Source organism: Pteropus medius, unplaced genomic scaffold, assembly GCF_902729225.1.
Source record: "Pteropus medius unplaced genomic scaffold, Ma_sr-lr_union100, whole genome shotgun sequence".
In the NCBI taxonomy this organism is placed as follows: Eukaryota; Metazoa; Chordata; class Mammalia; order Chiroptera; family Pteropodidae; genus Pteropus; species Pteropus medius.
Window position 1 is genome coordinate 2,993,020 of NW_024349802.1, and position 27,963 is coordinate 3,020,982.

General features: G+C 59.7%; 1 protein-coding gene across 1 annotated transcript in view; it reads right to left on the bottom strand.

Annotated features, from left to right (window-relative positions):
- The window catches only part of PTPRE (protein tyrosine phosphatase receptor type E), a 128,994-nt gene that overhangs the window by 9,311 nt on the left and 91,720 nt on the right, over positions 1–27,963 (bottom strand). The window contains exons 2-15 of the mRNA XM_039835924.1: positions 27,637–27,755; positions 23,433–23,532; positions 23,116–23,189; positions 21,462–21,598; positions 16,293–16,383; positions 12,493–12,569; positions 11,820–11,856; positions 10,205–10,302; positions 6,980–7,099; positions 5,574–5,737; positions 3,470–3,605; positions 3,162–3,311; positions 2,762–2,855; positions 1,537–1,673 (exon numbers count right to left, since the gene is read on the bottom strand). Of these exons, the coding sequence (XP_039691858.1) occupies positions 1,537–1,673; positions 2,762–2,855; positions 3,162–3,311; positions 3,470–3,605; positions 5,574–5,737; positions 6,980–7,099; positions 10,205–10,302; positions 11,820–11,856; positions 12,493–12,569; positions 16,293–16,383; positions 21,462–21,598; positions 23,116–23,189; positions 23,433–23,532; positions 27,637–27,755 (1,534 nt within the window). The remainder of the gene's footprint in view (positions 1–1,536; positions 1,674–2,761; positions 2,856–3,161; positions 3,312–3,469; positions 3,606–5,573; positions 5,738–6,979; positions 7,100–10,204; positions 10,303–11,819; positions 11,857–12,492; positions 12,570–16,292; positions 16,384–21,461; positions 21,599–23,115; positions 23,190–23,432; positions 23,533–27,636; positions 27,756–27,963) is intronic.

Here is a 27,963-nt window from a genome sequence, read left to right on the forward strand (position 1 = left end):
GGGGAGCCTCGTCCAGACCCCTCAGAGCGCTCAAGCTCGCGACGCCGGCACAGCGACCGCACACAGGTAGAAAGCACAGGGACTGTCTGTGAGACAGCTGCGTCAGCCTCTGACCCTGGGGTCTTCAGGGCTGTGACGTCCCCTGCCCAGTACTCTGGGCTGCCCATCTGGTGGCCACTCGCCTTAAATACAGCATTTGTCACACTTATATGTTGGTACAAATCACCTCAAATCATGACAAAAGAAAATGGACATGGCATTGTTTTCAGAACTTTCCTGACAAAACGCAGCTTCCCTGGGCCGCTTACATTCCCCTGTTTTATGAAGCCAACCTCCTGAGTTCTTGGCCCTGCTCGGTGATTTTGCCCGTGGGTTTTCTGGGCCGGAAGCGGGTAGCAAGGACTGCGAGTTCGCAGGGCAGGTGGGAGTCCCCGCTAAGTGACGGACTGTCCCGCCCCGCAGACGACTTCAACCGCGTGATCCTCCCCATGAAGAGGGGCCAGGAGTACACAGACTACATCAACGCCTCCTTCATCGACGTGAGTGCCCGGCTGTCCTGTGCGAGGGCGGGGGTCCCCCCTCCGGACGCGGTTCACGGTTAACGCGCTCCCACGGGGAGGGGCGGACTGCCCCCGGAACCCACCCCATTCCGTTAGCAGAATGACCTGCTTCAAAAGAATGGATAACGAACTTTCGGTGACATCCTATTTTTTCATTCCGATTTTAATCGATAGTGATTTTCCGTTTACATCTCTGTCATGAAGCCGTTAGGGGTTGGCGCTTCTGTTTGCTTCTCTCTCGTGGTTTCTGGAACATGTTCCCCAAGGACAGTACGATTTGTGTTCAGAGCACACAGCCCCAGGCGGCCCTCACGCACGGGGTCGGCCCACTAGGGAAAACCTTCTCCAGGCTTCCGGGCCCAGAGCCAAGCCCCAGGGGCTCACGCACACATACACCCGCTGAGGAAATAGGTCAAGACACCCCCTCCATCTGGTCACCTGCCCCTCAGCACCCAGCGCCACCTCTGAGTGGGGAGCACGGGCTCCCCTTCGCTCACTGGCAGGCCCCTGGGAACACGCCTGGTGGCGCTGGTTCTGACACGTTTGCCTGTGTTAGGCTAAGTCAGAACGCTGGGCGTAGAGTGGGAGGAAGTGGGTTCAAATCTCGGCTCCTCCACTCGGGGCCCAAGTGGCCTTGGGCACAGTTTTCTCCTCTGCAAACAGAGATCCTGACACAGACCTCTCCCCCCCTCTGCAAGCGTGAGGGAGCCTGCTGGGGGCTGTGTGCTCTGAACACAAATCGTACTGTCCTTGGGGAACGTGTTCCAGAAACCACGAGAGAGAAGCAAACAGAAGCGCCAACCCCTAACGGCTTCATGACAGAGATGTAAACGGAAAATCACTATCGATTAAAATCGGAATGAAAAAATAGGACGTCACCGAAAGTTCGTTATCCATTCTTTTGAAGCAGGTCATTCTGCTAACGGAATGGTGTGGGTTCCGGAGGCAGTCCGCCCCTCCCCGTGGGAGCGCGTTAACCGTGAACCGCGTCCGGAGGGGGGACCCCCGCCCTCGCACAGGACAGCCGGGCACTCACGTCGATGAAGGAGGCGTTGATGTAGTCTGTGTACTCCTGGCCCCTCTTCATGGGGAGGATCACGCGGTTGAAGTCGTCTGCGGGGCGGGACAGTCCGTCACTTAGCGGGGACTCCCACCTGCCCTGCGAACTCGCAGTCCTTGCTACCCGCTTCCGGCCCAGAAAACCCACGGGCAAAATCACCGAGCAGGGCCAAGAACTCAGGAGGTTGGCTTCATAAAACAGGGGAATGTAAGCGGCCCAGGGAAGCTGCGTTTTGTCAGGAAAGTTCTGAAAACAATGCCATGTCCATTTTCTTTTGTCATGATTTGAGGTGATTTGTACCAACATATAAGTGTGACAAATGCTGTATTTAAGGCGAGTGGCCACCAGATGGGCAGCCCAGAGTACTGGGCAGGGGACGTCACAGCCCTGAAGACCCCAGGGTCAGAGGCTGACGCAGCTGTCTCACAGACAGTCCCTGTGCTTTCTACCTGTGTGCGGTCGCTGTGCCGGCGTCGCGAGCTTGAGCGCTCTGAGGGGTCTGGACGAGGCTCCCCCGCGCCCTCAGGCGGCTCCTCTCACCAGGTGGCCCCCATTCCTTGGCCCATGTCTCTTGGGTTGGCCTTTCCTTCCCTTCCCACTGAGCACGTCCCGCAGAGGCCCAACCCTGCTCACGGCACGCGGGTCCCACGGCTCCGAGGCCCTGCCAGGCCGGGTGGCCGTCGTTCCCCCAGGCCCTCAGCCAGGTCAGTGCCCGCCCCGCCTCCCAGGCCTGTCCTGGAAGGGCTCAGCTCTGTTCCTTCAGGTCCCGCTGCACGACCGGGGACAGGACCCCCCGCCCCTGTATAAACAGGGTGCCGAGCCTCCGTCCAGGCTTGGGGGAGGCAGGAAGGAGTTCGGAATCCAGAGGCCCCTGACTCATCCTGGGGCAATTCTCCCTGCTTCTGGGACGTGTCCGTCCGTCCCCCACCTCCAAGTCCTTGTCACAAGCTGTCTGTCGGACACACATGGGACTGTCTGGGTCACTCGTGGCTTCCCAGCACTGACAGGGCCCCCAGAGGGTGAGCCCAGAGGGTGCCCTGACCTTGACTCTGGTTTCCAGAGGTGGGTTAGTGAATTCTCAGGGACCGAAGCCACAGGGGGGCCGCCCCGCCCGCCCCGCCGCCCTGCCAGGCTGCCTTACACGGGATGATCTGGATGACTCTGGCCTTCTTCATGTTCGCCGGCAGGTTGCCTGTCCTCATGTTCTCCTTCATGATTCGGACATTGGTCAGTTTCTGCAGTCAAGGAGGACAGAGCCGGCCAGTGAAACGCCGCCACTCCCGAGCAAGCCCCCGCCTCCCGACACGGCCACCAGAGGCTGCATCTGCCCTATCTCCAGACGATTCCAGGGCTCGGGACACAGAATGTACGCGAGACACACCCGCTGGGCTGCCACGGTGCTCTGGGAGCCCCCAAGCTATCCCTCCCTCGCAGGTGACGGCCAGGCAGCTCCCCCCACCCTGGGGTCACTCCACACACGAAGCAGAAACAGCTCTGTCTGAAGGGCCGGCCGCTCTCCTCCTGAGCCCGTGGGCACTGACCCTGAACTCCTCCTCCAGGCCGATCTTGTCAAAGCGGGCTGCGCTGCCCTGCAGTGTCTGCAGGTGTCTTTCCAGGGAGGACACGTCCAGCTCGGTGTCCCCGTAGAGGTAGTGCTCCAGCAAGGCTTGGTAAATAAATGAGTACTGCATCTGTGGAGACGGGGCCATTAATGGCGACAGTTTACGGCCCAGAGTGAAGGTCCCCTGAGCCCACGCCACTGAGAGGACACCCCCCAGGCACCCTCCCCCCCCACCACACCAGGGCGAGCAGGGTCTGGCCCGTGGAGCCACCAGGGGTCGCTACTCACATCCGTCTGGACCATCTGGGGACGCTGGTTGCGGATTCTCGACACGAACTCGAAGACGTCCACCTTCTGCTCGGCGTGCATCATGTCCACCATGGCGTCGATGACGATGAAGGTGCCCGTCCGGCCCACTCCCGCGCTTCAGGGACAAAGAAAGATGCCAAGTCCTGCGGTGAGTCACATTTCCCCGAGGCAAATGACACGCCCACACAGGCACACCAGGACAGGGGGACACGCCAGCCCCTAGCAGACACCTCGCCACTTACAGCAACCCTTTTTTTTTTTTTTTTGGTAAATAAAGAGCAAATTGATTGTGAGGCCACCAGAGGGCGCCCCAATCTTAGTACAATGATCTCGAATGGTTCCTCTAACAACTAGAAACTGGCAAAGGCAGATGGAAAAGGGGTTACTTATACGGGAATACAAAACAAAAAGTAACGAACTAACTAACTAAACAAAACACACAAAAACGGGCTCACACATACAGACAACTTAGTGGTGGTTACAGATGGGAGGATGAGGGGGTGAAGGGGTCGAACCTACGGTGACGAAGACCAGACTTCCGCTCCCGTGTACCTGAAAACTACGTGTCACTGATCACTGTTATCCCGACGCACTTAATTTTAAAAAAGAGCTGTGGTCAGCCTTCTGTGAAGTTGTACAGATTTTTCCTCTATTACCAAATGTTATCGCTTGTATAATGAGACTTTTTAAAAAAGCGTCGCACTAGATAATAGCTTTTCCGGGTTCTTCATAATAAGAAAAGAGGCACAGCAGGCCGGGTCCTGCGTCAAGGTCACGCCACGGGAGGGATGAGCCGGCTCCCGCTGCGTCCTGCCCTCGGCCCCCCGCCCTGCGTCCTGCCCTCAGCCCACTGCCCTGCGTCCTGCCCTCAGCCCTGAAGCGGTGTGTCTCTAGCTTACGTGCCCGCTGAGCGGTCACCTCCCTGGGGAATCTGTCCGGATCAGATTCCTGGTGGCCCGCCTCTCTGCGCAGCTCCCGCAGGAACTGCACAAGCCAGAACTGGCCGCCCCCTCCAGCCCCTGCAGCTCTGACCTCTTGTGAGAAAGGGAAGTGACCTTTTGAACGGAAGGCTCACGACTTATCGAATGAAGCCCCCAACTGTCCCCTTTGGTGTGTGTCTGTGGCTCTTTTCAGCCAGCCCCCCATGTGGTGCTGGGGACAGGAAGCAGAGAGTCCCTGGCTGGCCTCACACTCTGCTCTCACGGTGGGGGTGGGGGGCAGAGCAGATGACACTCGAGAGGCCCTCTGAGGGGTCTTAGCTTTTCACAGGTTTAGAGAAAATCACCAGGTGCAGACAGGTGAAGACGCTCTGCCCAGCAGGTGTGTGGAGGCGCCTGAACAGAACCAACTGGAAGGTTGTGTGTGTGGGGGTCACATGGCAGCAGGGACTGGACCGCGTTGGGCCCCCGTGAAGAGCCCGAGGCCAGGCGGTCTCCCCTGCAGGCCCGTCAAAACCTGCTTTTCCACAGCCAAGGGATGAGCACAGTGTCAGCCGCCACTGACCCAGACACAGGACCCTCCCAGGTTTCCTGTGCGTCTCGGACAAGGGCCCGAGCCCGAGGGGGCGGCCTGGCACACGCCCCGGTGTCCGGGACGCCTGGCGGCATGGCTCGCCCAGCTATGTGCTTCCCCACCCGGGGTGCACCCCGCCCCCCCAGCCCCCCACGCTCTTCCAGAAAGACCTGGGGCTCCTGGCGGGAGCGTGGTCTCCACCTCTGTTCCTGGGGCTGACCTGAGGGCCCCCAGGGGTGATGAAGGGGAGGCCAAAGAGACCCGTCGGAGCTCACTGTCATCGCCAACCCTGGCCTCTCGGCTCTTGTCTGTTTTACATATTGGGGTTCCCCTCGTGTGCCATTGACGAAAGGGCTCCGCTCCCACGATGTGCATGAGGCGGGGGTGCTGGCCGTCCCTCCAGCCATGACCCTGAGACAGCCTCGGGCTGCCACTGCGGCTCCTGTTCACAGTGGGCGGGGCGCGTTCGCAGCACCTGCCTTCCCCTCTGCACCCCCCATGCCTGTCGACTGGCCATTTCCCCAAAGCAGCCCAGCCCCCCCACGTGGCTGGCCCCGGAGGCCGGACGCACCTGCAGTGGACCACGATGGGCCCGGCGTGCACAGGGTTGAGCGTTTTCACCTTCTTCAGGAACTTGAGCATCCCAATGGGGGTGAAGGGCACCCCGAAGTCGGGCCAGCTGGTGAAGTGCAGCTGAGACACAAGCCGTGGGGCTTTGCAGCCGTCAGGGAGCTGCTGCCGGGACACGGAGGTGTGAGCGGGGGCCGCCCCTGCCCCGCCATCTCCCTGGGCAGCCGGGGTCACGCGTGCGGGGCGGGGCCCATCGACAGCAGCAGGACGCCCTTCATGAAAGAGGCCGATGCTGATGCTTGCTGCCAGCTCTGGACACGCACCGCGCTGCGTGGGGGACCAAGTCGGGGGGGCTCCGGGCTGACAGGCACGTCTGTCAAGCTGGCCTAGGACTCGCGAACCTCACTGGTAAGCGGGGTGGCCGCCTCTCTTTGCCTGTGGTCCTGTGTGCCAACGGCACACCATTTCCCTCCCCAAAGTGTCTTAATTTGGGGGGAAAAGATGGTGGTATTAGCCTGCTTACAGGAGACTCCCCGGAGTCTTCCTCAGTTTTTGTTACCCCGAGTTTGGTCCCCTGCTCCAGAACACAGAAGGTTCTACAGTGTATGTGTGTGTGTTCGTGCGTGTGTGTCTGTGAGCGTGTGCCCGTGTGCATGTATGTGTGGGTGTGTGTATGCGTGTGTGCATGTATGTGCATGTGAGGTGCACGTGTGTGTACGTGCGTGTCCGTGTGGGTGTGGGTCTGGGAGGAAGGCAAGCAGAGTCAGCCAGAATGACAAAGTTCATCCTTTCCTCTTTTTCACTGTGGCTTCTAGAAACTTCAGATTCATGTTTTGCAACCTAACTCCCACAGTCACTCTACCTTTGATTCCTGATAACATGCCTTTCTGTTTCTGTAACTTTTTTCCTTAAACGTCTTGCGTCTCAACCTCATCTGCCTTGTGCACTGGCATCTTCGCGGAGGGAGGACCGCCTTAAAACCTTTCGGGGGAGAACTCGCGGGAAGCGAGTGTGAAAAGTAAGGAGGAAGTTTCAGACATAATTGTGAAACTGTTACAATTCTGCCTCGTGATCTCAGTGTGTGACGTGGCACTGTGCTGCTGAGGAGGCGGCCCCCAAGCCCGAACCCCTCTGCCTGACTCACTTCCTCCGCCCGGAACGGTCACTGGGAGCCAGGAGCGCCCAGTGGTGCCTGGGGACGCTCGTGCACCTGCCCCTCGTCCTCGGTACACTCAGCCCCGTCCCCGTCCAGCAGCCCCCGGCCTCGGTCCCCACTCAGCAAGAGCCGCCACGGCGCCGGGGTGGGGGCGGGCAAAGCTGTTCGTGTGACGCACGAGGACGAGCGTCCGCTCTGGACGCCCCGCTCCCCGGACCTGCCTTCCAGAAGTCGGTCACCAAAGCACTTACCGCCTGGATGCAGAACTTGCGGACGGTGTAGTCCACGAGGACCACGCAGTCCTCCACGCACACCCGGACGCTCCCGTACGTCCAGCAGCCCTGGTCCGGCCAGTATTGGTAGCACTTCTCCTGCACGGAATAAGCGAACGGGAACAGCAGGTCTGTGGGCGCCGGTCACCGCCCCGCCCGCCGTCGACATGGGCCTCGCCCATGCCGGGCCCCGGGCTCGTGGGTCCCTGAGCCGCGAAAGAGCACGGAAAAGTGTGTCCTTATCGATGGGGACACCGAGGCCACACCCCTGGTCGAGGGCTGCCTGGAGCCGGTATCCGGGGCTCTTTCTGAGTTCGACACCCACGATGTCACACGCAGTCATCCAGTCACTGTCCCCAGAAGTAGAGTGAACTGCCTCGCTGGCCCCGCAGAGCAGGGCGCCTGTCCCAAAGTGGCCAGGGCTCCCACCGGGCTCAACAGGTGGCTCGGACCTGCTCTGCTCACTGGGCACAATTTCATCTGGGTCGCGCCTGCTCTCAGTGGACAGCAATGAACCAGGGGGTGACGTCACCTTCCCGCTGTCCTCTGACAAGGGCGGCACATGGCGAGCGGCCACCTTCTGGGCCTTCCGTCCCTCGGAACTCTGAAGGCCCCCCACGAGCTCCCGGGAGAGGACACCAGGGCGCCTCAGCCAGTCCTCCTGGGCACGGGGGATGCGGGCGCGTGAGGACGCACCACGTGGGGGAGGTCCACTCCGCCGAGGTCTCGGGGACTCAGCAGCCTCCTTGGCACCCGACGGGCATCTCGGAAAGGGGCCAAGTCGGGAGAATTTCTAATCTTACAAAACAAACTGTGTCTTGGTGTTTACCGGAGCCCTCGCCCTAGGCCCTGACCCTGGGTGTCTCTGAAGGGGCCCTCAAAGGCCCCGAAAGGCTCACGCTCAGGGACCCGAGGCTGTTTCTGTGGCGCCCCCAGGGCCAGGAGCTGGATGTTTTCATGCCCGGGGCCTCCTCGTCCCCACAGCAGACTCCGTCCCTCCCTCCCCGTCAGATCATGAGACCACAAAGCAGCTGCGTTTCACAAGGTTCGGCCAGGATGTTGATGCCGGGGGAGCCGCAGCAGAAGGGCGGGCAGGGACGAAAAGGGAACTCTCTTGGGAAATGATTTCATGTGAAACAGTGAAGATCGAGGCACAGAAGCAGGCCCACTCTGAGTCACAGAAATGGAACAATCCAGTCAGAGGCTTCAGGGTGATATCACTGAGAAAATGTCAAGTAACGTAGCAACAGAGTGAGGGCGGGGGAGGTGGGGGCGTTCTCGGGGGCCCCCGCTTCTGGGGAGATCTTACTGTGTTTCATGTGTGTAAATGCCCTCCACCTTCAGGGTGGTCGAGGCGGGTGGCCAGTCCCAGGGGGCCCGGGGCTCCTGGACACCCCCTCTCCTCGGGCAGGGCCCTGCCACAGCACCTGCTCAGGGAGCAGGGCCCTTCTGTGAAGCGTCTGTCCCTGCCTGTCTGTCTCAGCCCCCTCTAGTAGCTCTGTCCAGCAAGACAGGGTGGCCAGGGCAGGAACCACAAGAAGGCCGGCCCTCCGCGGCCTGTCCCAACTCCCTGGGAGGGAAAACAAAACCCCGCCCCCGCCCTACCACAACCGGAAGTGGAGGTTGGAGGCTATTTCCTGCGTGGTTGGTGACAGTGGCGCTGGGGGCGGGCGCTGCTTCGAGCCTCAGGCCGGGGCTGCCTGCCTCCGCCTTCCACCCCGCCCGAGTTCCCCAGGGCCTGAAATTTCCACCTCAAAGGGCGTCCCTTCTCCTGAACCCCAGTGGAGCCGCCTGAGCCTCCCTGGGGATGGCCAGCAGTCCCAAGTCAGGGGGTGACAGAGAGCAGAGGCCGAGAGCAGCACCTCGCAGGCCCTGGCCCGGCCCAGGACATGGCAGGCCCTGGGCAGAGGGGGCAGGATCACTGTGTCCCACTCCCGCCAAGCTGGGCCTTCCCCTCGGTCTGCTCTGGCCCTCAGGATAGAACACGCTAGAACAGTCTCCCTACCTCTAATAAGTCTCCCTCTAGCTCCCAATTCTTCCTTCATTCTGGAGAATGAACTCATTTCCTAAAACTCAGGCCCCATGCCCACCCTGTCTCGGCCCCTGGGCTCCCGAGCCTAGCTCCTTGATGCCTTTGCGGCTGTCCTGCCCCCGGCGTGGGCACCTCGGGGCCCAGCAGGTTCTCTGTTCCCTGAGCGCATGGCCCTGCCCATCGCTGCTGCTCTGGCTGGATTTGGTAAAATTCCCCCAGTCTCGAAGACCCGGCCCCACTATCACCTGCAACCGAGTACCCATCCCCGTGTCCTGGACAGGACCCGAGGGGGTGCTGTTCCGCCTCTGGACCCCTGCTTTCACACCTCGGAGATGCCGTGTTCAGGCGTATGCCACAGGGTCTGTGCCCCTTCAGCCTAAGTGAAGGCCTAATCCATGCAAACACCTCTGCATGTCTACACCCAGGGCCCAGCCCAGGGCCAGGCTGCGCTGGGGGCCGGGGGCTCATCCCTTTTGGACCACTGTCCCCTTCACTCTCCATATTTTTTGTGTCACCTGCTGACATGTCTACGTTTGTCTGCTTTCTGTTTGCTGCAGGCCCCTCCCAGGGCAATGTAAATTGCGTGAGGAGGCTTTGCTTCTGGCGGCTGCATACGCCCCTGCCGGGGAGAATGCCTGTCCAGGAGGCAGATGCCACTTCATCTGTCACATGGAGAACTTGAATCTGTTTAAGTTTTCTCCTTCATAGAGGCTTCAAGTTCTTATAATGCACATTACTTTCCGAATTAGAAATAGCCGATTAAATATATCAGAAGGACAAGTCCTCATTTGTTTAGTATATCTTAGTTTTCAAATGTGTTTCTCTAGTCTGGATAAATAGGCAGGAAGCCATTTGTCTTCATAGTCAGAGGTCCGCTGCGTTGTATGCTCAATACACTAAGAAAATCTAAATTCTAGAATCCGCTGCCCCATCATGGAGTCAGGGCTGCCAAGGCAGTGGTCCAGAGCAGCAGAGCTATGGGAACTCAGAGATTTTGTTTCAAGAGAAAACTGCTGCGGGCCAAGGGGTGGTGACTTTCTTTCTTTCTTTCTTTCTTTCTTTTTTTTTCCCTGCAGTGATAAGGGGGGAGGAAGTGGTAAGCACCCTCCCCGCCTCCACCCCCAGCGACAGCTGCAAAACGTAAAGTCCTCCCAGCCCAGTCCGGCCCTCACCTCCTTTCTCTCTTTCAGGTTCGTCAACATGACGATGGTGGCGGACTTCTGCTCCCAGACCATTCTCCAGAAGTCATTAACCGTCTCCTGCTTAGGGCCTGTAAGTGGAAGATGACCCCAAAGTCAAATGCAAGCACAAGGAGAAGTCACTGCAGGCCCCAGCCCCTGGCACCCCGACCCTGGGACACTGTTCTCCAGCTTTGCTGAGGCACAAGAGGGCTGGCGGTCAAGGTCATGCCCTACAGAATTCCAGAACCCACGGGGCTGGGAGGGACCAGTCGGTCGCCAGCCTCCACCTCTTTCTGCCACACTTCCGGATAACCCTGGGGGAGCAGGGACACTAGGGACCTCAAGGAGCTGAATAACTGACCCCAGATGGGTTCCAGTCATAGGCAACAACGGGTATTCAGATGGGAGGTGGGTAGAAAGCAGGCGGGCTCTCTGACGGCCTCAGAATGGCGACCCGGAAGCGCTGAATCAGAGTGGACTGTGGTGTGTGTGTGTGTGTGTGTGTGCGCGCGTGCGCGCGTGTGGTGGGGGTGCAGAGGGAGGCCCTCCGCGTCTCGCCCTTTTCCTTCCTGAGCATCTCATCTGTCAGCAGCCCACCGAGCTGAGGGCTGAAGTCCCTGGGGAAGGGGAATCTGAACAAAGGATAAAGTGTCCCTGGAACAAAGTCCTCTGCCCTTTGCCCCCTTTCCAGCCTGAATGCAGAGACAGTGCCCGGAGGTGCAGCAGCCATCTCGTGGCCCTGAGTGACAGGCTAAAGAGGGTGGGGCAGGACCATGAAGAGGTCCCTGTCCCTCGAGCAGCTGCCCCGCCCTGGGCTGGCCTCATGACAGAGAAAAGGACTTTGGTCTGTGTCAGGCTTCCTGGCACCTAGAGCTGGGCACATCCCTGCTGTCGTGTGCGTGTGTGTGGCGGGGGCAGGGGGTGGGCGGAATCAAGCTCCCAGGTGACTCTGATTACACTGGATCGGGGACCGTCTTGCCCAGGGGAGAGGAAGTCGGGGAACCAGTGTGAGCCCCCTCCTGGACCAACAGCTGCCCTTGGGGGCGGGATGCCTCCGGAAGGAAAGTTCTCACAAGTGCAAAGTGGGTCGTGGGCCAGGTTAAGGACTAAAGCATCCTCTAGCTACAGACACCCCGTAGGCTCCATCTCTGTCTGCCCTGACAGGGTGGGGGCAATACACCCTCGGGGGACCCGACTCCTCTGCTCTCAGGGGGCCCCTTTTGTAGGGAGAGTGCATCGCAAACTAACGCGCAGTGGCCAGGGCCTGCGGGCCGAAACGCAGATCCAGCACGGCGGGTCCGGCGGGGCCCGAGTGCCTGCATTTCTCACTACGTGGGAGGTGACCCTCCCGGGCAGCGGAGCGACTGTGAGTAGGGAGCATTGCAGTAGGGTGAGGAATCAGCATCTGCGAGTGGGGTCCCAAGGCTCTATGACATTCGTGGCACCTTTCGTCCCGTGTGCACAGACCGGAATCGGGCCACGCGCGTGTAACAGTGCACATGGACACGCACATGCACACAGAGCTGGTATCCTCAGTACAGGAAGCAAGAGGCACCCACGTCATCTCACCAAAATCGTGTTCAGAAAGTAACAATGAAAAGCTCACCTTGAGCTGCTATGAATTTATTCTTCTCCTTGTAACCCTAGAAAAACAAAATCAGATGGATAATTTTTCAGGATCATTTTTGCAGAAAAGACTTTGTGATCATTGTTAGAGAGTAATACACATTCATCATGAAAAATTTGAAAAACAAAAAAAAGTAAGAAAATGCAGCAGCGACCTCGGAATAACAAATGCTATTTTCGTATGTTCCCCTCTAGCCTTACATTCTGTGACTACTTCCCGAGACACACACGGGCAGCCACACAGACATTTACATATATCTACCTTGTATATACGCACAAATTCTTACGCTTTATGATAATTTTGTAATTCATATTAAAATATATTTTAAGGTTCAATTAAAATGGATTCTTAATAATCCATTGCATGGGATTTTACGCCTGGACCCTCCTGCTCTATTTTGTCAGTGATATAAATAATGCTGTAATGAACATCCTTGGTGCTTATCTCTGTTTCTTGAAAATGAATCCCAGGACACGGATGCTAATGCAAAAGGCGTGGGTGCTTCCACGCTCTCTGTGGTGTGGTCAAGCCACCCAGGAAGGCTGTGACAGTTTACTTCCTGGACCCAGAGAAGAAAATGCCCACCAGTCACGATTCTCTCAAAACCCGGGGGTCCAGGTGTGCGTGTTGGGCCGGGGAAGGGCAGACCTACGTCTATGTACGAAGCGTTGATGTAGTCTGAACAGGGGACTCCATCCACTTGGCTCAAAATCACTCTGGAATGATCGTCTATAAAGAAACAAAAACAGACCTATGATGAGAGAAGGGATCACGTCTGCCCTCGTTTCTTCCAGCTGCAGAGTTAATCGTGACAAAGGACACGACCAGGTCCTCCGCGGTGATCAGGGAGGGCGGGGTCAGAGGTGAGGAGCTTGAAGGCCAGGAGCGGGCACCACACAGGAACGGGGCAGCAGGTGTGCGACCCCACAGTGCAACGACCAAATTCTCTGATCCTGCGTAGGGTCACTGGGAGGACTGTCTGTCAAGGTCACTGGGAGGACTCTCTGTCAGGGTCACTGGGAGGACTCTCTGTCAGGGTCACTGGGAGGACCGTTGGGGTCACTGTCTTGTGCTTTCCAGGGAGAGGGCTACTATACCGCTGCACAAGGGGACATCCGGGTCTGGGGTTCGGGACTCCAGACCCCAATTCTCATCCTCCGGGTCTGGCCCAGAGAGGAAGGCAAGCGGGGCCCACACAGACCCAGACTTGACATACGACTGCCCGGAAGATACGGGGGAGCACTCTGCGTGAGTGTGTCAGGCTGCCGTGTGTGTGTTCCTGGGGCGCGTGTGTACACACACGCTGGGGAGGTTTCCAGCAAGGCCCCATTATGACTTTTGTGGGTCCTTGTCACTTCTGCCTTCACGGGCTCCTTCCTCCGTAAAGAAATATTACACCTTTTATTTTATAAATGTGTTAGTAGTTCATACAAAGATGAATGGAAACCCCATGAGATGATCACATATTTTCTCCTGCATTTAAAAGAAATGAGACGTTTCATGGGCCACGGGGAGCGCTGTGTCCGGCCCTGGGTCCCGGCTGGTGTGCGAGCGGCCGGCCTCCCCCAGAGAATCAACACGAAGGTGCCCAGACTCAGCCTGGTGCCCAGGGCAGAGCTGCCTGAGGTTATTAAGCCTGTGCTGGGCACAGCACTGGGCACGGAGCTCGGTACTTTGTAAGTATTTAATTATTGAATAATTCTGTGTCCTTGTCCCTGCTTTGTCCCCCCCCTCGTCCCCACAGGACTGGAGCTAACTGGGGAGGGTGCCCATGTGGGATGAAGACTCTGGTCCTGGCTGTGTCTCCCGTCTCCCTGGAAGTGGCTGTGGCCTCAGACACCCACGGTCTCGGCTTCCTGTCACTGGGCTAGGGCTGTCCTGCTGCTTGCAAAGGACGGGCCACTGCAGGCCTCAGGGACAGTCACGGCCTGTACGGGGTGGTCAGGACGTTAAAGCCCAAACTCACGTTCTTGGCCGTGAGACCCTCTGGCTCGGGGGCTGATGGTTCTGAGGCGGGAACAGCTTTGGCAGCCGGTTGAAAATAAACTAGAATTTACGCTTTGAGGGCGGCTATAGAAAGCCAGGGCTGAAAAATAGACTTCTGGTTAGATTTAGAATCTCGCAGTTTCTAAGCACTTCCTGTCTTTTTATTCCAAAAAGTCACACTTCACTTTCAAAACATTATTTCCTAAATTTATCAGCTGTTGGCATTTTTTCCAGAAAAGAGGATGTTTCTCGCCATAGGCCAAGGAGTCTTTCCATGACCTGGCCTCTCGGATACAGTAGGCAGCTTTCTCGGTTCTGTCCTCAGAGCCACATCCAGGACTGGGACCCGCCCGCACCCCGCCCCCTCCCAGGGCATCTTGTGAATCTGGTGAACTTATAGCCAGCTGGGCTTGGGCCAAGTGGGGGAGGCCAGAAGGTGCTCAGGGCTGGGGACTGGGGCCCCTTGCCCTGCCTGCTGGCCCTAAGCCCACACTAAGAGCGTGGTCTCACACCCCCTGGGGACAGGGGAGCGGGCCGGAGTCCCCTGTACAGTGTTCCGTGGCCCAGCCCACTCCTGTGCCAGGTCATCAGCTGGGCCCCTGTGTGTCTGCGGCCAACTGCTCAGTTTAATCAGACAGCCCTGTCATTTACCCTACATGTCCTGCTGACGTCCAGTGTCGGATGCCACCCAGTTGGCCATCTCCAGGTCACACCCCGAGTGTCTCCATGCCACCATTCCGTAAACCCCATGTCCCACCCATGTGAAGCGTGTCACGTCAGAGTCCCCTGGCCCTTGATGACTGCCACCACCCTCAGTTTCCTTCGGTGCAGCACTCCTGGGCCAAAGGGGTGAGGAGCAGGGCCCTCACCTCAGGGAGGCCGGAAAGGCCTGTTCTGCCCATCACGCATGCTCGTGGACAGGCCTGCCTCGTTCTGCAGTTGGGAATGCAGCTTGGACAAGACACGCGGGAGGCCTATGTGGCCCTTCCCAGCCGGTGACTCTCAGTGGGGACGGTGCCCCATCCTGGGCCCTCACACCTGGGGCGGTGCAGGTAATTCCCACACCTGGCCGTTAATCCCACTCCCATTTCTTTTAATTAACCACGTCTCCCTCGGAGGATGAAGGGTTTAGTGTCTAAGACACTAGGACCTAGCAGGTGCTTGGCCCCGAGTGTCTTCCACGCATGCGCCTCGCAGACCGGTGTGTGGATTACTCTGATTAATTAGGCCAAGTATACTAACGATAGCTGCTCATTTCGAAATGTCTCCATCTTAATTTGACACAATCGTTGCGCAGACCCCAAACCTCCTGCCACGCTCTCCTCTCCTCTGAGCTGCTCCGGCCATGTCACTCGCCTCCTCCCTGTCTCGGAGCTCCCACCCCCCGTCTAGCGGCAAATCCTCCCAGCGCGATCGTCTGGGCCCGTCCAAGCCTAACCCGGCTCCGAGCCACCGCCAGCCCAGCTGCATGACCACGGCAGCTGTGGCCCCTCTGCAAACACGCGCAGGATGAGAAAGCGTTAGGCCCGGGCTGTGCAAAGCCACCTGTGAGTCCCAGGCATGTCAAAGGGAAAGAACTGCTCCTACCAAGGGCTGCAAATCCAGAGACTGGAGCTGCCCTCACCTACGGAGCAGGTGGATGCAACTCTAACCCCGAAACGTGACCGAGAGCCAACACGCCGAGGCCGTCACACAGGCTGGCTCACTCCCTGCAGCGGAGGCACGGCCTGGGAAGAGAGGTCCCTTGGAATGGGGGCGGGCCTCGGGGCCAGAGCTCACCCCTGAATTTCAGGCTGCCATATTGTTAGCCTGATGAGCAAAGCCGGCAGGTGGGGCCCAGGCCAGGAGAAGGACGTCACATTCGTCCCAGGCCACGAGGCTGGCTGTGAATGCTGCCCGCCCAGGGCCACCCGGACAGATCTGTCAGCTTCCTGCCCTGCCCCCTCCCTGGATCCCACGCTCGCTAGCCCACGGCACCCGCAGCTGTTGGGTTGAAAACTGGGTTGGTTCTAAGTCTCCCCACAACCTACCAAAGCCATACAGGTTTCTTATTTGTCATTTCTGTCCCTGACCCTGGGGACTAGATGCTGGTGCCTAAGGCCGCTGAGTCTGAGAGCCGGAGACACTCAGGGCCGCCAGCTGCCCCAGGTCAGGGCTCAGGACAGGACCCGACAGGAGGGGCCCTGCCAGCTGATGCAGGTGGCCCCCTCTCGGCCTCAGGCAGCCCAGGTCTCAACGTTGGAGCACAGGCTTAGCAGCCAGACAGGCTGCCTGAGTCCATGAGTGATAGGTGCCTCGACGCCCAGGTGTGAGCGCCTCTGTCCTCTGGAGCTGACCTGGGCCCCACCTCCTGGTGCGGGAGCCTCACGCTGCCCACCGGGACCGGCACCGGCACCGGCACCGGGAGCCGCAAGGGCATGCGGGCTAGTCAAACACCACTGATGACGCGAAAAAGTAAAATCTTACTGGGAAGGATGTTGGGATATCTGTTTTTCTCTCTGTTTTCTTCTTTATTGGCCTGTTCGAAAGCTCCTTGTATGTGTCCAGATGGCAAAGACTGGAAGAAAAGGCAGAGTTAGCACTAAACGCGACGAATCACAGCACCGTTTCGCGTCAGCTTCCCGGAAACAGGTCCTCCCGTCCAGCCCGCCTCTCGCCTCCGCCCTCCCGTCCATCACCTGCCCCTGCCTCAGAGGCTATGCCAGGCCCTGGGCAGAGATGTGAAGGAGACACAGGCCCATATTCTCTCAGGTGCTCTGTCTGGCAGGGACGACTGGGGTGTGGACCAGATGATGACCCCATAGCTGGACCCTATGCTGCATGAAGGCAGGGGCTGGCCTGTGCATCGCCACAAAATCCCCAGGACCCACGGGTCCTGGCCCAGAGCACATGCTGCACGGTAAGGACTGATGGACACACAGCTATGAACCGGGAGAGCGGGGAGCAGGGACTCGAGTGCAGAGGGCTTCGTGAGGGGCGCCACGACGCGCGGAACGACGGGAAAGCCCTTCACGGCGTCCTCACCTTGCTTGGGACTCGGCGTGTTCTGTGGGCCAGCGGTACAGGCACCGCTGGGGCTGGCCGAAGGCGCCGACCCGCATCAGCAACCCGTGCGGAAAGGCCCCCGGGACGTTCATTTGAGAAGCACCCGATCCCCGCTCTGCCTCGGGCGAGGAAGCCGAGGGGTGGGAGCACCCATCACGGATTTGGGGGGCGAGGCCGTGAGGCCGGGCGTCCTCACTTCTGGCCCTTTCCTCTGCCTGGGGCCCCTCTGATTCCTACAGCCCCGGCGGCCCCGCGTTGGCTGGCTGCCGGAACCCCCACCACGCTCAGAGGACCTCTTCCCAGCATGCAATGGGAAAGAGCCTCGCAAACCCCAAACCGCTTCCTTTGATGTTCCACCATCGGCTGGACCAGGGGCCACTGGAACGCGGGTGATTCGTGTTAATACTTTCCAAGCATTTGTGACGCACCAGGCACCGTGGGAGGGGACGGTCACCTGCCTGGCCTTCCCAACCCACCTATCATTAGGTGATACCGGAACAGGGCTGCTTTGTACAGATGAGGAAGCTGAACGCGAGTCAGTTCCAGGTTTGTCCAGTCTCCTGGGTAGCAACAGCAGACATGGCATGGGAGCCTGCGGTCTGGCCGGAGCTGGGGAAAACTGGGGTTCCATGTGCCCCCTGTAAGGCCCAGGGGAACGGGCAGGGCTCACAGCATAGCCTCGGGCCAAAGCTGAGGCTCTGAGTGGCTGGGGCCGCCCTGCGCCGGGTCACAGACCCAGCCCCTGCCAGCTGAGTCTTCTCTTTCCTGTTTTGGGGTGACCGAACCCAATGTCCAGAGGCGGGGGATAGAGGGCAGGCTGGTGGGCGCCTGCGCAAGGCCGATGGGCAGCTCCCCACCACCCCAGCTCCTGCTCTGCCTGGAGCTCTTGGTTGTTCGTCAGAGCTGTCTTAGCACTGACCTTGACCTAACCTCCACATGAAATCTGTGGCCACATTCCAGAGCCTTCTGTTTCTACACCCAGAAGCTTTTTGGACCCCAGCACTGAAAATAAAAATGAGGTGTGACAATGGCAGTGTGTGACGTCACGCATTCGTCGAAACCCCCAGAACATGCGACACTGGGACCCTGACTCGGCTTCCGTTAGTAAGAACAGGTCAGTGTCGGCTCATCAACTGGAACGAATCAATATATTGGTCCGAAGGTTGGAACAAACATAGCCCACGAATGCAGAATGTCAACGGTCAGGGAACTGTGTGCAAGGGGAACTCGGTACCTCCTGCCCAATTGTTCTGTAACCCTAAAACTGCTCTAAAAAAATAGTCTCTGAAAAATGATAAAACTGAAAAAAACAAAACAGAACAAAAAAGCTCGAGAAGCCTCCCTGTCCCTCGTAAGGGGAGGCGGCGGCAGTGGGTGGCTGGAGGGGCCGGAGGGGTGAGGATGGGCCTGGCTCTGAGTGGCCCCGGCGTCTGCCCGGGATGGAGATGGAGTGACAGTCCTGGCTCTCTGGGCGGCACAGAGGGTCACTCGGGGTGGCAGAGACAGAGCGCTCTGTGCAGCGAACCTGCATCAGGATTCCAAGTGCCCGGGGTGGCCTAGCACTTCCTCCTGCCACCTGCCACCCACACCGCCCATCTCCCGCTGCAGAGATGGCACAGAAAATGCGAGAGGGCGGCGGAGCGCCTCACCGGGGCCGGGTCACCCTGCGGCCGGTCAGGGACTCCCGTGATTAACTGTCCGATCACGCCCCTGGCTGGAGAGGGTTTGTTTGTTTGGTCGGGGTGTGATTTCATTTCCGTGAGTGTGCACGTGAGCCAGTGTGTGTTTGCAGAGCTGGGCAGGCACCCGACGTGAGCTGCTCCAGCGAGCTCGGGGGCGCGATTCTGGCTGTGTGCGCCTGGTGCTGGGACCTCTCCTGGTGGCGCCTCCCCTGCACGGGCCCACGACACTGTGGCTGGCTCAGGCCCTGGCACCTGCTGGGACAGAGGCTCTCGGAGGAAGCCGACTGGAGAGAGGGTTTTCCTGGCCCAGATGGCGCTCACTTGGGGCTGGGACACGCCTGGCCAGGACAGTGTTCTGCCATCGCGGGGTGGAGACGAGGGACTGGACAGTCACAGAAGTCACCCTACGAAGGGTGGCAGCTCCAGACACCTCTCGGTGCACTAGACCCAGCTGGGCACACACCCCGCCTCGTTTACAGGCTTCGTGTGACAGTCCTATGGGGCAGGGAGCACCCTCGTGTCACCGAGGACACCGAGGCAGGGATTCAGTAAGCTGCCCCAGCCCTCCGGGCCGGTAGGTGGCAGAGGTGAGATAAGTGCCCGACCCTCCTCGCCCCGATCAAGTTCATCTCAACTCCGATCTGCAATACGCAAATGTCCAAACTCATCTGGATCCACGACTCTGAGACCCAGACCCATCTGGCCCCCTTCACGGCTTCTGGGGAAGGAGCCCAGAGCAACGGGGGGAGAAAGGGAGGGAAGGGGGGCGAGAGAGCCCACCGTGAGCGCGGCCGTCTGGGCGGCCGAGGGGCTGGTGCTGGCGGCCCCGATGCCTTCTGCGGAGGGACCTGGACGGCGCGGCTCAGGGTGTCTTAGGCCGCCCCTCACTCGAGAGAGGAGCAAACTGGGGTCCACGGGGTAACAGGCGGCTTCTCCAGGCTCCCCCGGCGCCACACTTCTGCCCGCCCTCACCGGGTGGAGGGCTCCGGGGGGCAGCTCAGTGGGCTGCTTGGCGGCAGGGCCGGGACAGTGAGGCTCCTACCCTGGGTGCGAAATTTAAAGGGGCCCCAGAAAACTCAGGAATCGAGATAAAATAACATTCAAATGCAACATTATAATGTCGAAATTAATGCAAAAAAAAAAAAATCCTCGATGACCCAAATACCAAATTTTTAAGTAATGACACCATCAGTAGTGGTATAGGGACAAACCACGTGGGAGCCTCAGGCAACAGGAAAAATCAGTCAGAGCGAGCCTGTCATGGCTCACAGGTGTGCTATTTTGTTCTTCGTGGATTGTTTGCATTAATTTTGATATTTTTAAACATCGTATTACTTATCCTGACGACTGCATGTTTTGGTGGCTCCTTAAATTCTGCTCCTGGGGCAAGGACGTCACCTGTCTGGCCTTGCCTGGGCCCCCTGCAGAGCTGAACTGCCCACACCTGAGATGGTGGCAGAGCCGGCGGGTTCTGACTCAGAGCCCTAAGCGCGTCTCAACTTGGAGAAACGCAAGGACAAGGGGACACGGGACGAGAAGGGAGGACAGTGTCGTCACTACAGACTCGCAGAGTTATTTCGAGAATGAAGAATTAACTTTCTCGTCAGGCTGAGAGATTGCAAAAACAATACCGCTTGGAGCTGTCTTGCACTATGACCTAATTTCTCCGAAAAGGGGACACACAGGGAAACAATTAAAAGGAAGCAAGATAAAGGCAGATGAGATTCGTGCTAAAAAAACAAGCAAAACGCATAAAAAATGCGCCATCACCTTCCAGCGCCCTCACGAGTTGCTTCTGGACCAAAAAGAAAAAAAAAGTCAGGTGCCTGCAGCAGGACGCGCACCGCCTGGAGGTAAGGATTGCAACACCGTGACGTTTACCAGTCCGCTGTCCCAGCCCCGCATTCCAGCTGCGACGTCATTAAGACACGCCCCTGCCCACCCCCCTCCACAGGCGGAACCTGGCTTCCAGGAGGTGACTGATCAGGGCAGAGCCGGGCCGTCAGCCTCCTGCTGGAAACCCGCCCCGTTTCACGTGCACCGCTCAGCCCACGGCCATGCAGGAAATGAGGAGAATGCGTGACGCAAAACTCAGAACGAGACCAGGGACAAACGCGGGACAGCGGAATCCCAGGCGACACTTCCCAGGGTCTGGCTCCTTGCCCGTCCTTACACCCACCCATCCATCCACCCGTGCGTCACGATCCACAGGACATTCGATTTAAAAAATTAGCGATGCAAGAGGGGGTGTCATCGGTGTGTGTTTGTATGTTTACGGAGAGCTAGGGCGGTCCGTTTGCTACCACGGGCACTGGACCCCTTAGCTAGCTGTCGCCATCGCTAAGTTCACAGAGGCCATTCGTCCAGAACAGACGGGGCAGGAGGAATCAAGCAGAGACCCTGGTCACGCTGACGCACACAGACATCAAAGAGCTGCCGGGGCACAGCTCCTTCTCCTCCAGGGGGTCCCCACGACCATCTAACTGGGCGTGCGAGTGTGGTCAGAGGAGGGACAGTCCCTACCCTAACGAGCCGCTCGAGCCCTCGGAAGCCCAGAGAAGGATGGGCTGGGGGTCCCCTGCTCTCAGTGAGGGACCGTCATGCTGTGGTCTCTCAGGCCCGGTCAAGACAATGGCATTTGTGTCATGCTCGACTTTAGACATGGCACTCGGAGTATTCGTAGGGGAGAGACCTCACGAACGACTCGCTCAGCTGTCTCATCTTCTGATGAGGAACGGGCGCTAGCGAAGGGGCACGCAGCAGATCCGGGGGCCCCGTGACCCCACTTGGGGGAGGGTGTCACGATGGATGCCGGGGTTCTGAGCTTTGGGGATGTTTATCCTGAAATAGAACACCGTGTCCCCCAGGTCCCGCCATACGACAAGGGGCGGGGGGCCCCCACACTCACGTTGAACTCCTCCCGGAACCTCTTGCAGTCGTCCGCGGACCTCGCCCGAATCTCCTCCTCCAGGTGGCCCACGGGGATGGGGAAGTACTTCTTGGGCCCGGAGGGGGACCTGCTGAGAAGCATCACCCTCTGCTGCTCTGTGGGATCAAAAAAACAAGAGCATTTAGCATTCTTGGATGGGTGACGCATTGGCCAGACCGATGGGCAACCTTCCTAGAGAAATGACAGCTGGAGGGGGCGAGACTCCTCTGAGATCCTGTGCCTGGGGCCCGGGGAGGGGAGTGCGGTCCTGAGCCACTGAAGGCAAAGGTCTGTGATACACCCACATCGTTTGTGAGGGATGATGTCCCTCCGGCCGATGCCACCTGCTCTCAGCAACCAAAGACGCCTTATCTTCCCCGCTCACCCGCCCACCCACCCCTCTTTCCCTCCCGCCCCTACTCCTTCCACAGTGGGCTGAGGCAGCCCCCTGCCCCCCACTTCCAGGTGTGGAGAGAGAAGAGTAATCCCAGGTTTTTGGGTGCGAGCCTGCGACAGGCTGGGACTCAGCAAGCACAGGGGGCTCCTTCGGCCTTATCTTGTTTGTGACAAATAGTCTTGGTTACTGAAACCCCACAGGAGAAAACTGTCCTTGGAATTTTTTTGGGTGTGGGGAGGAGCAAGGAGGCACTGAACAGGCCAAAGGGGGTCCTGGACAAGTCGTGTCCACAAATTCAGAGCGATACAAGAACAGGAATGACTGGCATGTGCTTCTCGTCCCGGGAACAGGCTGGTATTCTTGACAAGGTCAACAGGATACCTCTGCTGTCACACGTGCCAAAGGGCCTGTCGCTACCTGCGGAGCTGTTCGAAAGCCCAGCCGAGATCTCCCGGAGGCTCAGTCCTCCGAGAGACAGGCATCGGAGGCGCGTGGTGGCCCTGCCTGCCACAGCCTCTTCCCTCTCCTTCAGGCTGCACGCCCTGCATGCACCGGGGGCAGGGAGCTGGCACCGGAGGCCACATTACCACCTGCCAAGGGGCCCAGGCCCACGTCACTGCGAAACCGCTCTTCTGACTGCGGACCAGGCCCTACGCTGCAGAGATTCTGTTCAGGATCTCAGGGTGGCTTTTGCGACCCCTTCTGAAGTCCCACAGCCCGTCTGTTCCCCGGTCCGGAGCCATTCGGGAGCCGGCTGCGGGGGGGAGGCTGGTCGCCGATGGCACCAGCACGGTAGCAGCCTCTGCAGGTCAGCGGCTGAGCTCCCAGCCCGAGGGAGGGGCTGGGAAAGCCTCCTGCCCGCCAGCTCCACCCGAAAACGCTGCGTCCCAGCCCGTTAGAGCACTTAGCTCCGACCGGACGGACGGCCTCAGCCCAGCGACTTTAAAGGGCTCCCTGAGACCCGCTATGGCAAGCCCGGTGGAAACGACAGGATACGCGCGGCGCCTCCAGAAAAGCCACAAACTGACGCTTCTCAAACGGCCGTTTCACACCAGAGAGAAAACGAGAACCGTTTTGAAGCGGTGAAATCCTAGGGTTGCAGATGCCAGCCTTTTGCCAGGTGGAGCGGGCACGGACGGGGCAGAGCCGGGGAGGTGACCACGCGATGCTAAGGAAAGACGCCCCGGCCTGCAGGAGCGCGGGCGGACCCCCGACGTGACGCGGGGCCTTGCATACCTTGCTCCTCCAGGATCCCGTTGGGCATCTTCTTGTCGCCGGCGCTGACCACGGCCTTCCTCTGCCTCCTGAACCTGAGGGACACAGACGCGTTAGGCTGCAGCCCAGGGCGGCGTCCGGGCGCCTGGGGCCCTGGCTGGCGGTACCCACCAGGTGAGCCGGGAGAAGCTCTTCCTGCTGCTCATGGCTGAGCCGCTCTGGCCGCCGTGTGCCCCGCCGCCCGCCGCCTGGGCCCACGCCCCACAGTCACAGCCTTATAGGCGCTCATTTCCTCATCCGAGCAGATCGGGGCAAGTCGGCGCCGGGGACACTCCTACCTGAAGAAGTAGGCGGCCAGCAGCAGGAAGAGGAGGGACAGCAGCAGCGGCAGCAGCAGCCAGGCCAGCAGGGGCTGGGGCGCGCCCGCGTCCGGGGGGCCTGGGGGCAGAACCGGGTCCCCATCACGACCCGAGGCAGGAAAGGGAGTCTGGGCAAGAGAGGTGGCCAACACTGGACGGCACTCGACAGCCTGCAGAGCACACGGCCCAGCAGCCCCTCTGCCCAGACGCTGAGAAGAGCACTCGCCTGTGGCCATTTTCTCACGGTCCCCAGGGCACTGCCTCTGTCCCCGACGGGGAGGTGGCTGAGGGCGGAGGTGCGGACGCGCCTCTGTGCTGTCTGGGACAGCGGGCGAGCTCCCGGGGCCTCGGGCAGGGGCTCAGGGCATGGGGAGCAGCCTGGCTGGAAGGGGGCCTGGGGCCGCCTGGGACCCCGCCTCCGGAGCCGCGCAGTCCCGATCCCATCTGCCCGAGGGAAGCTCTTCCTCACCTGTCTTTCCCACCTGCCGGGCCGACCTTCCTCATCCAGAAGGTCCCACCGCCGGACCCAGCGCTGCTGCCCAGGGCCCGCCCAGTGGGCCTAGGTTCCGAGGGGCTTAGGGCCTCGGTCGTGAGGCTGAGTCAGCCCTTCCCCGCACCCCGATGCTCACGCTCGCCTCCTGTCTCCCCAGCCTGTCATGCTGCCCCCTCCTCACCAAAACGCCCCTGCTCTCCAGGAATGTCGCTCGGCCCCCCGCCCGCGGATCCCAGGAGGCTCTGCGTGCCTCAAGCACAGACCTCTCCCGAGTGGACAAACCCTGTGGGCCCCCACCTTTGCTCCAGTTTCAGGGGGACCCCTTGAAGGCGGAACTGGGCTTCCATGGCTCCAAGCTCAGCAAAGCACCAAGCAGGGCCCTGAGCCCCAGGGTGCTCTGCAGTCCCCCCTCGCCTGGCACCACCCGCCCCTCATGGGCCCATCCTGCCCGGGCGGTCAGTTCCCCGGGAGCGGGTCATCTGACCCTCCGCCCCTGAGCCTCATGCTCGTGCTGACTCCCGCAAGTGGCCATGATGAAATTTTACCGGCCTGAGTGACTACTAGGTGTAAAAGTGCGCGGAGGGACAGGACTCTCTGAGAAGGGCTGGTCTCAGCCCGTGAACCTGGCCAGCCTGCGACGCCCGGCTCCAGGCCAAGCCAGTGCTTCCCCCTCCTGGCGGCTGATGCTCATGGGACACGCTGTAGCTAAGGCCAGGGTGACGCCAGGCTCAGTGACCAACAGCATCTGCCAGTCCCTCCCCTAGGGGCCCGCCTGCACACAGCCACCCCGAGGATCCGCCCTGGCCTTAGGCTTCCCCACCTGTGGCTCCATGGGCTCGCCCCCCGCCCCCACCGCCCAGGACCTGGGAGCAAACGCCAGCAGGGCTGACGGGGAGCTGCCTGACATCAAGGGGTTGAGCTGGGCTGGCCCTAGAGAGGACGCGGCTGCCACACACCCAGAACGCAGTTCCCTCTCAGCCTGGCCGTGCAGCCACCGAGCCGGGGAGGGGGCCCACACCCTTTCCTGAGCACCGCCCTGCGAAACTGCCCACATCTGCATTCGCACAGAGGTCATGCTACTCAGCTTAGCTCCTGCCCTGGCAGTGACTCACTGACCACCTCACGGGTCCAAGGGCTGGGGGGCCCTAGCTGAGGGTGTGGGCCTCTCCGTAAGCTTTTTTGGGAGAACTGGACCACAGAGAGCCCATCCTTGGGGGCCTTTCTCGCGGGCCCTCAAGGACGCCTCTTCACTGTTACTCCAGATTCCACCCTCCAAGCTCAGGCCAGCCGGAGTAAAAGGCTATGTTGCAGATGTGGCTGATCCATAGCACGTGCTGCGGTGCTGACTGACCCACGGCCCCTGGAGAGGGGCTGGGCACTTGGGCAGAACCAACAGATCACAGGGTGGATGGGGGTCCCCGCTCAAGGTTTCGGCCACTTGTCAGCATCTGCCTCCGTTCTGAGGGCAGAGGTCAAGCGGGAACTGGGGGGCCAGCGGGCCTGGCGGGCACTGGGGTGTGCACACCCTGTCTACAGGGTGATGGCTTCTCAGCCTGGCCCACTGGGGCCGAGCGGAATGTGGGCCACAGTGCCCGGTTCTTCTGATTTTCCAAAAGAAGGAATCATACTTTTTTTTGTAAAATTAACTGATTTTTAAATTTTGGTAAGTAATTCAACCTAGACACAATTTTGAAGAACAAGGTGGGCCAGAGGGAACCTCCGCAGGGCAGGCTGTGTCCTGGGCGCCGATCTGCTCGGGACAGTGAGTCAGGCTGGCGGCTACAAGGTCATTCTGGAGCCGCTTCCTGTTTGGTTCCACACCGGTGTGACCCAGACTGGGGCGCACGAGGTCAGGGTGGCAGGTACCCAAGGCGGTCATCTCGGAGCAGCCTTCTCCTAGATTCTACCCAGCGATGTTCCAAGTCAAGTGTACATGATGCTCGTGCAAATTTTACGCATACACAGCCCTGCAAAGTGTGTGTGTGTGATGCACGCACATGTGCGTTTGCTTACATGGAACCTGGTTCTGGCAATTGGAAGTTATGGGCTTGAGTGTGAGTTTCCACCTTGGCCACACACCTGCACGCCTCAGCTTGGGCAGACCGCGTGCCATCCAGAAGGCCCTGGAAGGCCCTGGGGGCGTGCTGTGGGAGGGCGGGGACTGCCCCCTTGACCGCAGCCCTGAAGGGCCCCATGGGACGCCTTGCTGCAGTGACCCCTTCCACCTCATTCTCTGTCTCTGTATCTTATTGATGCTGTCCCTCTGTCAGAGAAGTTCTGGAGTTTATGACTGGGGGGTCTTGGAGAATGGAGAGAAGGGGGTGGAGCAGGCGTGTGGGGACAGGCAGCAGGTCCCGATGCAGAGCGAGTGAGCCAGCCCTTTCTGGTGACAGGCTCCTGCTGTGGGGCGGGCTAGCAGCCACAGACGAGCCAGGAGTCTGTCTGGGAGGCGAGGGGTTGCCCAGGAAACCATATCCATTCCCTCGGGACCCTGAACTCACCCTGCTGGGCCTCTCTGTGCATCAAGACGATATGGGGGGAACTAAAAACCCAACTCCCCGGTAGTAAGAGACCGGCCGGGGACGGGCGATGACACACTCTCTCGCAAACAGCAGTAATGGCTGACAGTGAGCATCTACTTCCCAGCGCAGTCACCTCTGCTAATTCTCACATCACTGCCAAGAAGTCGGCGCTGGTATCACCTCTGTCTGCAGAGGGGGATACTGAGGCACGAGGAGGTTCAGTGGCTGGCTCGGGGTCACTCGGCTACGAGCGGCGCAGCCGGAACGGCCCACGGGCGGTGCGTTCGAGAGCCTGGCTCTCCCCGCTGCTTCTCCCTCTCTCCCTCCCTTAAATTTGCAGCGTATTTATTTATTTTATTGGGGTAAAATTTATAGACCACGAAACACGCCCATTTTAAGCACGCGATGCCGTGACATTTAGTACATTCACAGAGCTGTGCAGCACAATCCGGTTTTAGGACGAGTCCCTCCCGCCCACCTGTGGTCACTCCCCGTCCCGGCCCACAGCCGGGCCCTGGGATCCTTCCTCCCCCCTCAGATCTGCCTTTTTTGGGCATTTCATATAAAAGGATCCACACGGCACGTGGGCTCCGGCGTCTGGCCCCTTTGGCTCAGCGCGCTTCTGAGCGCCACCCACATGGTCACACGAATCAGTGGACTCTTTTTCCTTCTCCCTTTTCTCCTTTCAGTGTGAAAAAGGTAACAGGATAGAATGAAGAACCCCACGTCCCTGCCACCTAGCTAGGGACCCTGATTTTCTAAAAAATAAACCTAACCCCTATCCTGACATCTCATCTAAAATGTGAATGATAGTTTCTTAATTAATCTCACGGTTACGTCAGCATTTAAGTGTCCCAGACTGGCTGTCAGAGTTCCTTCACGGTTGGGTCGAGTGGGTTCCCGCGGCGGGGTGGGGACAGGTGGCCCTCCGCCGTCCTGCCTCCCGCTGCGGCGGACGCCGGCTCTCAGCGCCGGGGCTAGTTTGCTGCCTCCCCAAACTCCAGTCAAAACCCAAATGACCGGCGCCCCCAGCTGGCGTTTCCTGTTTCCCAGGCGCAGTGCACCACACCTTCCTCCTCCCCCAGCACCTCAAAGGCCCTGCGAGCTCAGCAGGGAAGTCAGCGGGAGGCGGGCCGTGGGGACAGGGCACAGGCGGCGGGGCCCTTACCCGAGGTGGTGGAGGTCCAGTTGCTGTCCGCTGTGCTGGTCGTGTTGGCTGTGAGGGCCTTGGCAAGCGGCAAGCTAAAACCCGCCAGCAGGAGTGGACAGGAGGGCTCCATGGCGAACCTGGAAGAGGCAGGGACAGGCTTGGAGGACTCGCCACCGAGGGGGACACACACGGAAGACACAACGGCTCTCAGGAGAAAAGCGGGGCGGGCGGGCCTGGGGGACGCAGCAGGGGCACGTGGGAGCTGCGTTTGGTCAGTCTGAGTTAGGGACGGGGGTCTCCGTGCTTCCGCTGGCACAGCTTATACCTGAGCTTGGAAAATAATTT